A 15,324-nucleotide genomic window follows, 5' to 3' on the forward strand; every position below is an offset into this window, starting at 1 on the left:
TGATTCTACAATAATATCTAACTGATAGGATGCTCTGATGAGCTGTACTGGGATAAGTCATGTGAAATATCTTCTATTTCCTCAGCTTTAAAATTGCTGAGTCCTATCTAGAGTCCACTTCAGGTTTAAAAGTTTTCTAAGCTTACAAGGGATATTTGACATTCTCTTGAAACCAAGAGCATTTACAAATATACAACCATTTGTATAGTATATAATGTTATTGTACTGTATAACAATAATGTTAAAAATCATTCAACATACATAACATGTAAAAAAGAAGCTCTGCTAACGGACATAAACTGGATTGCTGGATTAACCAGGGCCCTCTATTTCCTCTGCAGGACTTTCCATGTGATGCCCAGGACACATTAAAAGCCTGCATCTACAGGGCTCATCTCCACTGTGCTAGCATGCTTCTGCTCCTAACTGTGCAGTTCTAACATGACCAAGACTCAACTGCATTTATTAAGTCAGTTCAGTTCAGTTGCTCAGTCATGTCCAACTCTTTGCAACCCCAAGGACTGCAGCAAGCCAGGCTTCTCTGTCCATCAGAAACTCCCAGAGCTTGCTCAAACTCATTTCCATCAAGTCAATAATGCCATCCAACCATCTCATCCTCTGTCCTCCCCTTCTCCTGCTGCCTTTAATCTTTCCCAGCATCACGTCTTTTCCAGTGAGTCAGTTCTTCACATCAGGTCGCCAAAGTACTGGAGTTTCAGCTTCAGCATCAGTCCTTCCAATGAATACTCAGGATTGATTTCCTTAAGATTGACTGGTTTGATCTCCTTGCGGTCCAAGGGACTCTCAAGAGTCTTCTCCAACACCACAGTTCAAAAGCATCAGTTCTTCAGCTCTCAGTTTTCTTTATGGCCCAACTCTCACATTCATACATGACTACTGGAAAAACCATACCTTTGACTAGACAGACCTTTGCCAGCAAAATAATGTCTCTGCTTTTTAAAAAAAAATTTATTTATTTTTTATTGAAGGATAATTGCTGACAGAATTTTGCTGTTTTGTCAAACCTCAATATGAATCAGCCATAGGTATACATATATCCCCTCCCTTTTGAACCCCCTCCCGTCTCCCTCCCCATCCCACCCCTCTAGGTTGATACAGAACCCTTGTTTGAGTTTCCCTGTTGAGTTTGAGCCACACAGCAAATTCCCTTTGGCTATCTATCATTTTACATATGGTAATGTAAATTTTCATGTTACTCTTCCCATACATCTCACCCTCTCCTTCCCTCTCCCCTCTCCCCATGTCCATAAATCTATTCTCTATGTCTGTTTCTCCACTGTTGCCCTGTAAATAAATACTTCAGTACCATTTTTCTAGATTCCATATATATGTTAGAATACGGTATCGTTCTCTTTCTGACTCACTTCACTCTGTCTAATAGGTTCTAGGTTCATCCACCTCATTAGAAACAACTCAAATGCGTTCCTTTTTATGGCTGAGTAATACTGCATTATGTCTATATACAACAACTTCTTCATCCATTCATCTGTCAATGGACATCTAGTTTGCTTCCATGTTCTAGCTATTGTAAATAGTGCTGCAGTGAACAATGGGATACATGTGTCTCTTTCAATTTTGGTTTCCTCAGGGTATATGCCTAGGAGTGGGATTGCTGGGTCATATGGTGGTTTTATTTCTAGATTTTTAAGGAATCTCCATATCATCTTCCATGGTGGCTGTATCAGTTTACACTCCCACCAATGGTGGAAGAATGTTCCCTTTTCTCCACACCCTTTTTAGCATTTATTGTTTGTAGACTTTTTGATGAGGGCCAGTCTGACTGGTGTGAGGTGATATCTCATTGTGGTTTTGATTTGCATTTCTCTATTAAAGAACAATGTTGAGCATCTTTTCATGTGTTAGTTAGCCATCTGTATGTCTTCTTTGGAGAAATGTCTGTTTAGGTCCTTTTCCCACTTTTTGATTGGGCTGTTTGTTTTTCTGGTATTGAGTTGTATGAGCTGCTTATAATATTGTATTTTGTATATATTGTATTTATAGTTTGAAAATTAATCCTTTGTCAGTTGTTTCATTTGCTATTATTTTCTCCCATTCTGAGGGTTGTCTTTTCACCTTGCTTATAGTTTCCTTTGCTATGCAAAAGCTTTTAAGTTTAATCAGGTCCCACTTGTTTATTTTTGTTTTTATTTCCATTACTCTAGGAGGTGGGTCACAGAGGATCGTGCTTTATGTCATCAAGTGTTCTGCCTATGTTTTCCTTTAAGAGTTTTATAGTTTCTGGTCTTACCTTTAGGTCTTTAATCCATTTTGAGTTTATCTTTGTGTATGGCATTAGGAAGTGTTCTAATTTCATTCTTTTACATGTAGCTGTCCAGTTTTCCCAGTTCCATTTATTGAAGAGGCTGTCTTTGCCCCATTGTATATTCTTGCCTCCTTTGTCAAAAATAACCCATAAATGCATGGGTTTGTTTCTGGGCTTTCTATCTTGTTCCATTTGTCTATATTTCTATTTTTGTGCCAGTACATATTGTCTTGATGACTGTAGCTTTGTAGTATAATCTGAAGTCAGGAAGGTTGATTCCTCTAACTCCATTCTTCTTTCTCAAGACTGCTTTGGTTATTCAGGGTCTTTTGTGTTTCTATATGAATTGTGAAATTTTTTGTTCTAGTTCTGTGAAAAATGCCATTGGTAATTTGATAGGGATCACACTGAATCTGGAGATTGCATTTGGTAGTATAGTCATTTTCACAATATTGATTCTTCCTACCCAGGAACATGGAATATCTCTCCATCTATTTAAGTCATCTTTGATTTCTTTCATTAGTATCTTATAATTTTCTGTGTACAGTTCATTTGTCTCCTTAGGTAAGTTTACTCCTATATATTTAATTCTTTTTGTTGCAACGGTGAATGGGATTGGTTCCTTAATTGCTCTTTCTGGTTTTTCATTGTTAGTATATAGAAATGCAAGTGACTTCTGTGTATTGATTTTGTATCCTGCAACTTTGCTAAATTCACTGATTAGCTCTAGTAATTTTCTAATACTACCTTTAGGGTTTTCTATGTACAGTATCATGTCATCTGCAAACAGTGAGAGCTTTACCCTTCTTTTCTGATTTGGATTCCTTTTATTTCTTTTTCTTCTCTGATTGCTGTAGCTAGGACTTCCAGAACTATGTTGAATAATAGTGGCAAAAGTGGACACCCTTCTCCTTTTTTTTTTTTGACACCCTTCTCCTGTTCCTGATCTTAGGGGGAATGTTTTTAGTTTTTCACCATTGAGAATAATGTTTTCTGTAGGCTTATCATATATGACCTTTACTCAGTTGAGCTAGGTTCTTTCTATGACCATTTTTTCAAAGACTTTTCTGCATCTATTGAGATGATCATATGGTTTTTATCTTTCAATTCAATGGTGTATCACATTGATTGATTTGCACATATTGAAGAATCCTTGCATTCCTGGAATAAACCCAACTTGATCATGGTATATGAGCTTTTTGATGTGCTGCTGAATTCTGTTTGCTAGTTTGTTGAGGATTTTTGCATCTATATTCATCAGTGATACTGGCCTGTAGTTTTTTTTCTGTGTTGTCTTTGTCTGGTTTTGCTATCAGGATGATGGTGGCCTCATATTTTGCAAGTGTTCCTCCTTCTTCAATTTTTTGAAAGAGTTTTAGAAGGATAGGCATTAGCTCTTCTCTAAATGTTTGATAGAATCCTCCTGTGAAGCCATCTGGTCCTATGCTTTTGTTTTTGGGGAGATTTTTTATCACAGCTTCAATTTCAGAGTTGTTCATAATTTATATTTCCTCCTGCTTCAGTCTTGGAAGATTGAACTTTTCTAAGAATCTGTCCACTTCTTCCAGGTTATCTATTTTATTGCCATACAGTTGTTCATAATAGTCTCTTATAATCCTTTGTATTTCTGCATTGTCTGTTGTAACCTCTCCTTTTTCATTTCTAATTTTGTTGATTTGATTCTTCTCTCTTTTTTTCTTGATGAGTCTGGCTAAGGATTTGTCAATTTTGTTTATCTTCTCAAAGAACCAGCTTTTAGAGTTTTATTCAATTTGACTATTGTTTCTCTCATTTCTTTTTCATTTATTTCTGCTCAGATCTTTATGATTTCTCTCCTTCTATTAATTCTGCTTTTTAATATGCTGTCTAGGTTGGTCATAGCTTTTCTTCCAAGAAACAAGCATCTTTTAATTTCATGGCTGCAGTCACCATCTACAGTGATTTTGGAGCCCAAGAAAAGAAAGTCTGTCACCTTTTCCACTGTTTCCCACCTATCTGCCATGAAGTGATGGGACCAGAAACCATGATCTTAGTTTTCTGAATGTTGAGTTTTAAGCCAGCTTTTTCACTCTCCTGTTTCACCTTCATCAAGAGGCTCTTTAGTTCCTCTTCACTTTCTGCCATAAGGGTGGTATCACCCTTATTTGTTAGTCTAATTTGGTAAGTGACCTAAGTATGGTACACACGAGTAACATAAGAGTGTGAAGTGGAAGAGAGCTGTTTTCTATGAAATATAGTCCGAATGTTTTGGAATTATGAATGAACAAGAAAACCATAAAAGATTGAAGGCAGAAAAAGGCAACCGTTGAAAGGATCCTGCCCAGAAGTATCACAACCGCCTGAAGTTCTCATCCTCCAGAAACCAAAACCAGAAACTGTGGATGAGGCATTTTGAGAGATATGACATTCAATTCCAATCAGAGGACCCATTAAAAACAAAGATCTTAACTTCAGATTTTAAAGTTGAGGCAAAGAATTACATGTATATGTTTAAGTTAGAATGAAAATGTAAAGTTTTGTCTATATCACTTCCCTGACTTCTGATTCAGGGACCTCCTGCTAGCACAAAGAGGACTCTAGCTGAGCCAAGCGTTTTAAAATAAGATGAGGAAAACAGGGCTGACTCACCCCCCTGAAAGTCACCCACTAGCACCTTTGTTCAAGCTCTTCAAAGTGTGACTGAGATACTTGGCATTTCTTCTGTAAAAGATTCCCAGGGAGAGGGGAGTAACAGAATGTTCATCTACCATACTTCATCCAAAATACACAATTCCGTATACAGCACTCAGCGTGACAGAATGGAACATGAAAGCCACAGCTGTTTTTTCCTCCCACTGAAATGATTTCTCAATAGGTGGATTTAAACATTTATAAGAGAAGAAGAATTGAAGGAAAAAAGATTGGTCTATGTGAAAGGTGGCAGAGAACAAAATAAAAAAAAAAAAAAAAAACCCTCTCTCCATGTCTGGCTTGGTCTTAAGTTTCTAGGATTAGCAGTTTTAGGAGGTTAAGGTTTGTTCTTGAAACTGGATTAAAGTGGAGAGGAGAAGAGCTGTAAAGGTAATATTGAACATAAAGAGATTTCATTTTTGAATAAGTGCCTCATGAAAATATGATCCGAAGAAGAAATAAACCTCAGGATTATCACCCTCTCAGGAACCCATCATTTTACTATGTCATTTGCATGCTTAGTCACTCAGTCGTGTCCAACTTGCTGCAACCCCATGGACTGTAGCCTGCCAGGTTCCTCTGTCCATGGGATTTCCCAGACAAGAATACTGGAGTGGGCTGCCATTTCCTCTTCCAGGGGATCTTCCCAACCCAGGAATCGAACCTGTGTCTCTTATGTCTCCTACATTGGCATGTGGGTTCCTTACCACTAGTGCCACTTGGGAAGCCAATTTTTTTTTCAATATGTGCCCAGTATAATCTCATGCATAAAATTGTCGTGAGTATGATTAAAACATGAATGATCATTGCTGGATGCCCACTATTTTTATACCTCTTGGAAGATTATACTGTATCCTATACATTGATTAAATGTAATAAAAGACTAAGGAAGAAGCCAAGACTTTCAAGCTAGCAATTATCATCATTAATCTATAATCCAAACTAGTATCTAAAATGTCCCCTAAAGATTACTATTCTCAATAGGCTAAAATACAATTACGGTCACTTCTTTTAATGTTGTTATCCTAGAGCAGAGCCATCACTTCTATCGGAAAGCCAGGCAAACTGTGTAACCCCCCAGAAAGAACCTGTTTATCCACTTTCCTCACACTTCCTGCACTGATAGAGCACAGTGATAGACCCACACAGCTAGCACTATTTCTGATGCTTTGAAGACACAAAGAAAAAATGACAAGACTCTGGCCCCTGGCAGTTCACAGTCTGTTTGAAAGAAATAGAAATGAGGTAAAAAATGGGTTCTTTGAGCTCCTTCATGACACTGGACATACAAGTCAATTTGAGCATCTTGTGTGAGAAATCTCTGGTGATGACGACACTGGAGGAATGCAGGACTCTAGGTTCCTAACACTCCCTGGCTTTGCAAACACCTTGCAGCTCTTAAGGCAACATCCCAAGGCACTGACCAGCCCTCGGGGCCTGTGACACCTCTCTGATATCCCCCTAGTGCACCCTCTCCTCTCTACATTAGTTTCTGCATCCCAGTCCCACTGGTCCTTTTGTTCCTTCCCAATTTGCTAATTATGTCCTCACTGTCTAGATGACTCCTTTCCCTTCCCACCACTTAACAAGCAAGTCCTCCTCCTCCAGATTCAGTTTCAGCATCACTTCCTAAGAAGCACCCTCCACCCATGCCCCTCCATCTAACAGATCAAGGTCCCCTGTTAGCACTTGTACTTGGCTATGATAGCACTTTGCCAAACTATAGTTCAACCATTGTGTGTTTAGCTGTCCAACCTCCATCTCTATTGTGACATTCTCCACAATTGTGGCTAAACAGTCTTGTATTTATTAATAGTTGTCTGACAGCTGTTGGCCTCAATGTGAGTTCAGTGAAGATAGTGTGGGTCTATCCGTCCTTCTCACTGCTCTGTCTCCAGGAATTAAAACAGAGACTGTCACCTAACAAGATTTTCTCATTGGCCAGACTCTACTCAGGCTCTCTGAGCTTTTTCAACTAGGCTTGACTTTTGGGCTTCTATGTTCATCTCTATATAGTCCAGTTCTTCCAATCAGGAAGAATCCTGCTGAGTTTAGCCCTCCTCCAACCTGATCACCCTTGGTATCCAGGCAGATTTCTCACCTTCCACTAAAAGCCAGGTGATGTCTGATCAGCCTGGCTTGACTTCAGCAAGAATTCTGTTAGGTTCATTTAGCCAGAATTCCCCTTACCCTTGGTGTTGTCTCTTAGTAATTTTCTATCTGCTGACACCCGCTGACCCCCAACTTCTCGGCTCAAATTCCCACTTGACAATGCTGTATTTGGGACTGAACCCCATTCTGTACTAATATCTCTTTTCCTTTATTGTAGTAGTCCTGTAGAAAATCTGTTTTTACTGCTTTAAGGTATAGTAAATATTTGTTGAATGAATTACAAGTAAGTAATATTAAAATACTCTTAATAATCAATACTTACTTTTCTAAAATGGAAGGATAAATCTGAATAAACAAAGGCATTTCCTCCATTATATGCTCATTCACTTGGCAAATTTTTATTGAGCACCTACTATGTATCAACCACTGTTCCAGGAGCTGGGCATAAAATGGTGGAAAGACAGATCAAGTCCCTTCTTTTTAGCAAGAAAGGCAGCTTAAAAAAAAAAAACTAATAATACCTAAATAGACATTTATCCAAGGAAGACATGCAGATGGCCAATGGGCATATGAAAAGGTATTCAACACTGCAAAGGATTACAAAATGTGAATCAAAAGCAACTATACTCCAGTAAAAATTAATTTAAAATAAAGAAACACAAATCATAACTACAAAAAGGTATTACCTCACACTGGTCAGAATGGCCATCACCCAAAAGTCTACAAATAATAAACACTGGAGAAGGTGTAGAGAAAAGGGAACTCTCCTACATTAATGTGGGAATTGAATTGTGGTGGTTACTATGGAAAACAATGTGAAGATTCCTTAAGAAATTAAAAGTAGAATTATACTACCCAGCAATCCGATACCTGGGCATATATCCAGAAAAGACAAAAACTCTTAATTCCAAAAGATACATGCAACCCAATGTTCATAACAGCACTATTTACAATAACCAAGACACAGAAGTAACCTAAATGTCCTAAATAAATGGACAAAGAAGATGTGGTATATAAATATATAAAGAAATGTTACTCGGCCATAAAAAAGAATGAAACAATGCCATCTGCAGCAACATGGATGGGCCTAGAGATTATGACACTAAGTGAAGTAAACAGGACAGATGAATATCATATGATATCACTAATATGTGGAATCTAAAAAAAGTGATACAAATGAACTTATTTACAAAACAGAAATAGACTCACAGACATAAGAAAACAAACTTATGGTTACATGAGTGGAAAGGTGGGGGAGGAAAAAATTAGGGGTTTGGGGTTAGCAGATACAAAGTACTATATGTTAATATATTAAAGCAGCAAGCACCTACTGTATAGCACAAGGAGCTATATTCAGTATTTTATAACAAGCCATAATGGAAAATAATCTGAAATATATAAATAAAAAATAAATCTGAAATAAACTAAACACAGCTCAGTCCTCTGCAACCAAGCTGTGCTTTAAATCTTTCATGTGTCATATATTTTATAATAGGTTTGTTTTGCCTCCCAACAAGACAAGAATTTACTTGAAGGCAGAAATTATCTCTGTTTTGAATGCCCCAGATACAAAACTTAGGATGGCTCTTTGAGACCAGTTTCCAACTATCTCACCCCATTTGTCTGTCTGTTATGGCACCCAGAAAAGACCAAGTCATGTTGTCATCTGGATTGAAATACAGGCCAGGCGTCATTCAAAAAATTCATGTTGGAGGACCGAGGGAACCATTTCAAAGTGGTAAGCAGCCCCTGCAGATCACCTCAGGAGCTGCCCCCACAAGGAGACAAACTGCAGACAAAGGAGACAGTTTGCTAAAAGAGCCTCAGATCCAGAGTCACAAAGGGAAATGCAAGCAATGATCTGTAATTGAGCAACTGGGCAGTCACTCATGTGGGCAGCTTCAAGCTGGGTCTTGGGAGTGGGAAGTTGGTGGGGGTTACAGGTGGGTAGTGCAATAGGAGGTTTGTTCATCTTAATAGGGTGAATGAGTCTCCCAAACCACCCCAGACACACAAACTACTTAGGTTGAAATAACCCGTCCTTATAATTCCATCATGCCTTATGTATAAAGCACTTAAATCCTGACTGAATAGATACAGGGTCAGCATCACATGGGGCTTCCCTGGCAGCTCAGCGGTAAAGGAATCTGCCTGCAATGCAGGAGCCACAGGAGACATGGGTTCAATCCCTGGGTCAGGAAGATCCCCTGGAGGAGGCAACCCACTCTCTTGCCTGGAGAATCCAATGGATAGAGGACTTACAACACCAGAGCAGCCAGACATTGTCACAAACTGCCACATCATCTATTCTCCTAAGGGTCTATTTATGCTTCCAAAGAGTCATCTGCCCTCCCAGGAGTGCCCTTTCTCCGCCTCCCTCTCCCCTAAGTTGGTACACAGATCACAAGTTCAAGCCACCCCTTGGAGTTGCTCATCCCTGAGTGTGTGTGTAAGTGTGATGCACACACAAACTTCTGTTTGATTTTTCCTCTGTTAATCAATCTTTTAGCTTCCCTGGTGGCTCAGCTGGTAAAGAATCTTCCTGCAAAGAGGGAGACCACAGTTCGATCCCCGGGTTGGGAAGATCCACTGGATAAGGGAACGGCTACCCACTCCAGTATTCCATGGACTGTACAGCCCATGGGGTCACAAAGAGTCAGACACAACTGAGCGACTTTCAGTTCACTTCACCTCAGTTAATCTTTTCTGAGGTTAATTTTACAGGGCCCCAGCAGGACAACCTAGGAGGGTAAAGGAAAAAAAATTTTTTTTCTCTTTTAGAGTTTTGGTGACAAAGGTGGAATTCTATCTTCCAGGACTCCTTACTAGGTCCAAAAGCTGCAGTTAAGAGATCCTGGGCCTCTGACAAAAGCCGGCTTAAGATAATATTTCTTACCAAAGCAGGCTCTCAAATTTCTGCCCACAGAGTCAGGTGGAATTAGGGTGGCGAAAGTCTGTCTTTTCAATTTAATTTTCACTCTCAGCCAGGGACCCTGAGAGGATGGAGGAAAACTCTTTCTACCTCCACGTAGGGAAACTGAAAATATGTCAAAGAACAAATGATTCCGAGGTCTCTATAAACAGTCTATTTCCCTCCCAACGTCCTCCTCCTCTTGTACCAAAGATACCTGTCAGCTCTCACCACCAGGGCCTGAGACAAAACCACAGGAATCCTGCCTTGACAGCTGACTGACCACCCACAGTGTTCCTGTAAGCCTGGAGTGGGCCCTCTGCAAAATGAATCAACTCCAATCACCAGTGGGAGAGGGAAGTAATAAAATGATGGCGAGAAAGTGCTCCTCACAGAAAAATACTTGCTCGGAACCACACTGAACCACGCTGAAAATGGACTGCAAAACTGAAACATACCTTAAAGACTTATCTAAGACATCACCAAATATAACTGCCATTACAGAGGCCCTGCTGCTGCTGCTGAGCCACTTCAGTCGTGTCCGACTCTGTGCGACCCCATAGACGGCAGCCCACCAGGCTCCCCCGTCCCTGGGATTCTCCAGGCAAGAACACTGGAGCAGGTTGCCATTTCCTTCTCCAATGCATGAAAGGAAAAGTGAAAGTGAAGCCACTCAGTCGTGTCCAACTCTTAGCAACCCCATGGACTGCAGCCTACCAGGCTCCTCCATCCATGGGATTTTTCCAGGTGAGAGGACTGGAGCGGGTTGCTATTGCCTTCTCCACAGAGGCCTTGTTATCAGAAAGCAAATTAATACATTATACTTTCATCATAGACAAGTCACCAAAACTGAGAACAAAAACACAAGCAACCAGATCAGGTAAACTAGTTCCATTTCCACTAACATTCTCTAGATTTGCATCTGCATTTTCTCTTTACAAACATAAATCTTTCTCTCATGTACTCAGCATGGAAACCCTTACCTGAAAAAAAACACACATGGGCACACTCATTCCTAAATCTATAGAGTGAAAACAGAAAATATTCTTTCCCTGCAGATATCAAGAATTTTAAGCCTTTTTTTGTCAGCAAATGACTAGGCTGAAAGCAATCCTGTTTTATTGTAATATGGATGCCAATCGTACCTGCTGGGGAAAGTGGTTGGTTTAGATCAGGGTTTCTTTGTCTCAGTGCTATTCACACCTTGGACTGGATAATTTTCTCTGTGGGGGCGCTTTCCTGGGCACATATGATGTTTAGCAACCACTCAGGCCTCCACCAACTAAATGACTAGCACTCTACACCCCCAGCCATGACATCAAACATTTCTCCAGCTTTTTTGTCCTGAGGGTCAAAATCAGCCTGGGTTGAAAACAGCTCTTTAAAGCTGAAGTAGACTGTCCTGCAGTGATGAGATTTCAGGAGCTCTGATAGTGTTTCAGAACGTTTGTAGTTGTGGCATTTACAGAAACTGCAATTTCTGGTGCAGCCTGCTGGAAGAAATCAACAAAGCTGCCCAAGGGTGAAGAGACATCTATCTGACCCTCACTGCACCCTCTCTCCATGTAAACCTACTCCGTGGAGGCACAAAGGGTGGCCAGTGCTGTCTGCGGGAACCGCATCCCTGACGCCCCCCAGCCCACCCTCCTGCGGTGGCCTGTCCCCAGTGAACCACCAGCCAGTATTTGCAGCCTCCAATTCAACTCTCATTTTCCTCCATTCCCAGGTTTGGTGGCGATGCTACAGGAAGATGACAGAATTCAACATGTGACTATTTCCAAAACATGAGAATGGGCTACTGAGACCAATAAGCACTGAGGCAGTAAAAGATGTGTTACCCTTGTCTCTGGCAATAGCAGAACCTGGAAAACAGGCCCTTTGCCTCAGAGGCTCTCAATTTTTCAACAGTGGCCCTTAAAATGTAAGTGAATTCCACCTAACTGAGCTAGAAGGGTGCTAGGGGTTAAGAAACCACCTGCCAGCGCAGGAGACAAAAGAGACAGAGGTTCGATCCCTGGATCAGGAAGATCCCCTGGAGGAGAACATGGCAACCCATTCCAGTATTCTTGCCTGAAGAATCCCATAGACAGAAGAGCCTGGTGGGGTACAGTTCATGGGGTCATTTGTTGATGTTGGCAATTTGATCTCTGGTTCCTCTGCCTTTTCTAAATCCAGTTTGAACACCTGGAAGTTCATGGTTCACGTATTGCTGAAGCCTGGCTTGGATAATTTTCAGCATTATTTTACTAGTGTGTGAAGTGAGTGAAATTGTGCGATAGTTTGAGCATTCTTTGGCATTGCCTTTCTTTGGGATTGGAATGAAAACTGACCTTTTCCAGTTCTGTGACCACTGCTGAATTTTCCAAATTTGCTGGCATAGTGAGTGCAGCACTTTCACAGCATCATCTTTCAGGATTTGAAATAGCTCAACTGGAATCTATCACCTCCACTAGCTTTGTTTGTAGTGATGCTTCCTAAGACCCACTTGATTTCACATTCCAGGATGTCTGGCTCTAGGTGAGTAATCACACCATAGTGACTATCTGGATTATGAAGATCTTTTTTGTATAGTTCTTCTGTGTATTCTTGCCACCTCTTCTTAATATGTTCTGCTTCTGTTAGGTCCATACCATTTCTGTCCTTTATTTTGCCCATCTTTGCATGAAAGGTTCCTTTGCATGAATGGGATTAGTGCCGTTATCAGAGACCTGCAGAGAGCTCTGGGCTCTTTCTTCCACTGTGTGAGGGCTGCCAAGAAAACAGCTGTCTTTGAAACAGTAGCTAGGCCCTTGTGCTCAGCTGCTCAGTCCTGTCCAACTCTTTGCAACCCCATGGAAAGCAGCCCACCAGGCTCCTCTGTCCACAGAATTTTCCAGGCAAGAATAGTGAAGTGGGTTGCCATTTACTACTCCAGAGAATCCTCCCCACCCAGGGATCAAACCCACATCACCTGCATTGGCAGACAGATTCTTTACCACTGTGCCACCTGAGAAGCCCAGGATAGGCACTCACCAGACACTTAATCTGCTGACATCTTGATCTTGGACTTCCCAGGCTCCAGAACTGTGAGAAATAAAATTCTGTTGTTTAACCTACCCAGTTTATTCTGTTATAGCAACAGACTAAGACACTTCTCTAATGAGGGAAAGTAAACAAGCAGCAAAAAAAAAAAAAAAGAGAGAGAGAGAAAGTTGAAAATAATATGGAGCAGGAGTTGCTGACTTCAAAGATGAAGACTTTTTAAAAATAAGCAAAGTATGCAAGTGAGATGGAGGGAAAAGTCATCTGCTTGTAATAGAAATATGTCAAAGCAATTACCTAATTTACACAAGGTATCACTTAGGCTAACGCTCAGTTGATTCCTGACGAGTGGGGAGTTGGCCAGAGTGCCCGCATTTTCCTTTATTTTTATCACTTGTTTATAATATTCGATTGCTTGCTTCCTTTGGAATCTAGAAAAGAGAAATTTAATCAAAGTTTTGCATCGAAGAAGCATGGCATTCCATCCATGTATCCAACAAACATTCATGGAATGCTGGCGCTGGGGCCCAGGTGCAAAGACAAGGAAGACTAACCCTTGCCCTCAGAGAGTGTCCGCAGGTAGAAGGAGAGATTGGAGAGTGAAACATAGGACCAACCACTTGCTAAGGGTCCTGAGGGTGAACCTAGGAGTCTGGGACTTTAACACTGAAGCATGTTCATCGTGACTGACGTGGTTCAGGGACTTCCCTCGTGCCAGTGGCTACGTCTTTGTGCTCCTGTGCAGAAGCCCAGCCTCGACCTCTGGTCAGGGAACTAGATCCCGCACGCTGCAACTAAAGAGCCTGCATGCTGTAAATAAGGCCCAGCACAGCTAAATAAATAATAAATAATTTAAAAAAAAAAAAGAGTGATATGATTAAATTTGCATGTTAGAAACTTCACCTGGGTGCAAGTGAAGTAGCAGATGACGATTTATGCAGTGAGACCAGTTGGTCCAGACAAAGGATGATGAGGGTCTGAGCTAATGCAGTGGCCACAGATGTGACAGGAGACCTGCTAAGTCTTGGCATCACATGGTAGGTGGCGGGCCTGGTGCCAGGAGCCCTGACATCCTCTTGGGCAGTAGGATGACGAGGTTAGGAGCTAGAGCTCTGAAGTCAGGCGGGCTCAGCAGTGACACAGTGGTTAGGCATCAAGGCTCCTAAGCTTTGGTTTTCTCATGTTCACAATGAGGATAACAGACCTGTGGTGAGGATTAAGTGAGAAAATGTATGGAGTGGGTTTAGCATGGTGACTGATTATAATAAATATCACCAAGATGAATCATTAAGATGCTGCCCTGGTGTCTGCATTTGGGTGACACGGGAGAAGATGCATTTTGTCATGGAGAGGGGGTGGATGTATTCACTGTTGATAATATTCACTCTGAACAGCCCTAATTTGCTGGCTACCCAAAGGGAGAGGGCCAGTGGATGCACATGTGTGCAGCTGATGATGGAGGTCTGAAGAGACAGAGACAAGACAAGAAGCCATCACCTTACTGAATGCTGGCTGCAGCCCTAGGCACCGGCAAGGCTGGGGCAAGACCAAGATACGCAGAGTTCAAGAACTGAAGCCAAGAGAACACCACCACCTGGTTGAGAGTTGGGAGAGAAAGAGAAAACCCATCAAAGAACCCGAGAAGGTGTCATCAGAGAAGATGGCCATGATGGAGGGTAGCTCAGAAACCAGCAGAGCACAGTTCCAGGAATGAATGATGCTGTCAAACGCCCCCAGAGCAGAGGACCCTCAAGATCAAAGTGCAAAGACACAGAACTAGGCTGTTCCTGATGACATTCATAAGGATGGACAGAACAGAGCTGGATGAAGGGAGAAGGTGGACGACATCAACAGGAAGTGAGGCAGTGCAGACACTTGTCTGTGGAGGGGACACAATGAAAAGACGGCTGCTGGTGAATGGATTCAAAGTTGAGAGACAGCAATGACACTGACTTCACTGAGAACATATCCCCGTTCCTCTTACGACCCTTTGTTCATCCTTCTCCTTCCTGAGGTACAGGGGGTTACTTTTAACTTTCTGATTTGACCTCATGCATCCATCCCTACCTATCCCCACTCCCCAAGGCCCTCAGGACCCTCGGATCATTTCCGTAGGGCATGGGAGCTGTTTCAAGAGCCCCTGGCCACCAGGAGAAAGGATCTCCATATGTCTGAGAGGTGAGCTGAGTCCCACAGCAAAATATTTCCTGGTCTTAACCAATGTGGAAAATGAGGTCACCTAAGGACAACCTTCAGCAAGGAAAAAGGCTTCTCGGCCGTTTCAGAAGGTTGACCACTGACAGTGACGTCTGGAAAGAAGAGTACC

The 15,324-nt window shown here is 41.6% G+C and overlaps 1 protein-coding gene across 6 annotated transcripts in view; it reads right to left on the reverse strand.

The window, feature by feature from the left end:
• Positions 1-15,324, reverse strand: part of LOC136169828 (putative tetratricopeptide repeat protein 41) — an 83,249-nt gene that overhangs the window by 7,475 nt on the left and 60,450 nt on the right. For all 6 annotated transcript variants that reach the window (XM_065937979.1, XM_065938006.1, XM_065937961.1 and 3 more), the window contains one exon: positions 13,296-13,429. In XM_065937979.1, coding sequence (XP_065794051.1) covers positions 13,296-13,429 — 134 coding nt within the window. The remainder of the gene's footprint in view (positions 1-13,295; positions 13,430-15,324) is intronic.

Source organism: Muntiacus reevesi, chromosome 1 (genome assembly GCF_963930625.1).
Source record: "Muntiacus reevesi chromosome 1, mMunRee1.1, whole genome shotgun sequence".
Taxonomy (NCBI): Eukaryota; Metazoa; Chordata; class Mammalia; order Artiodactyla; family Cervidae; genus Muntiacus; species Muntiacus reevesi.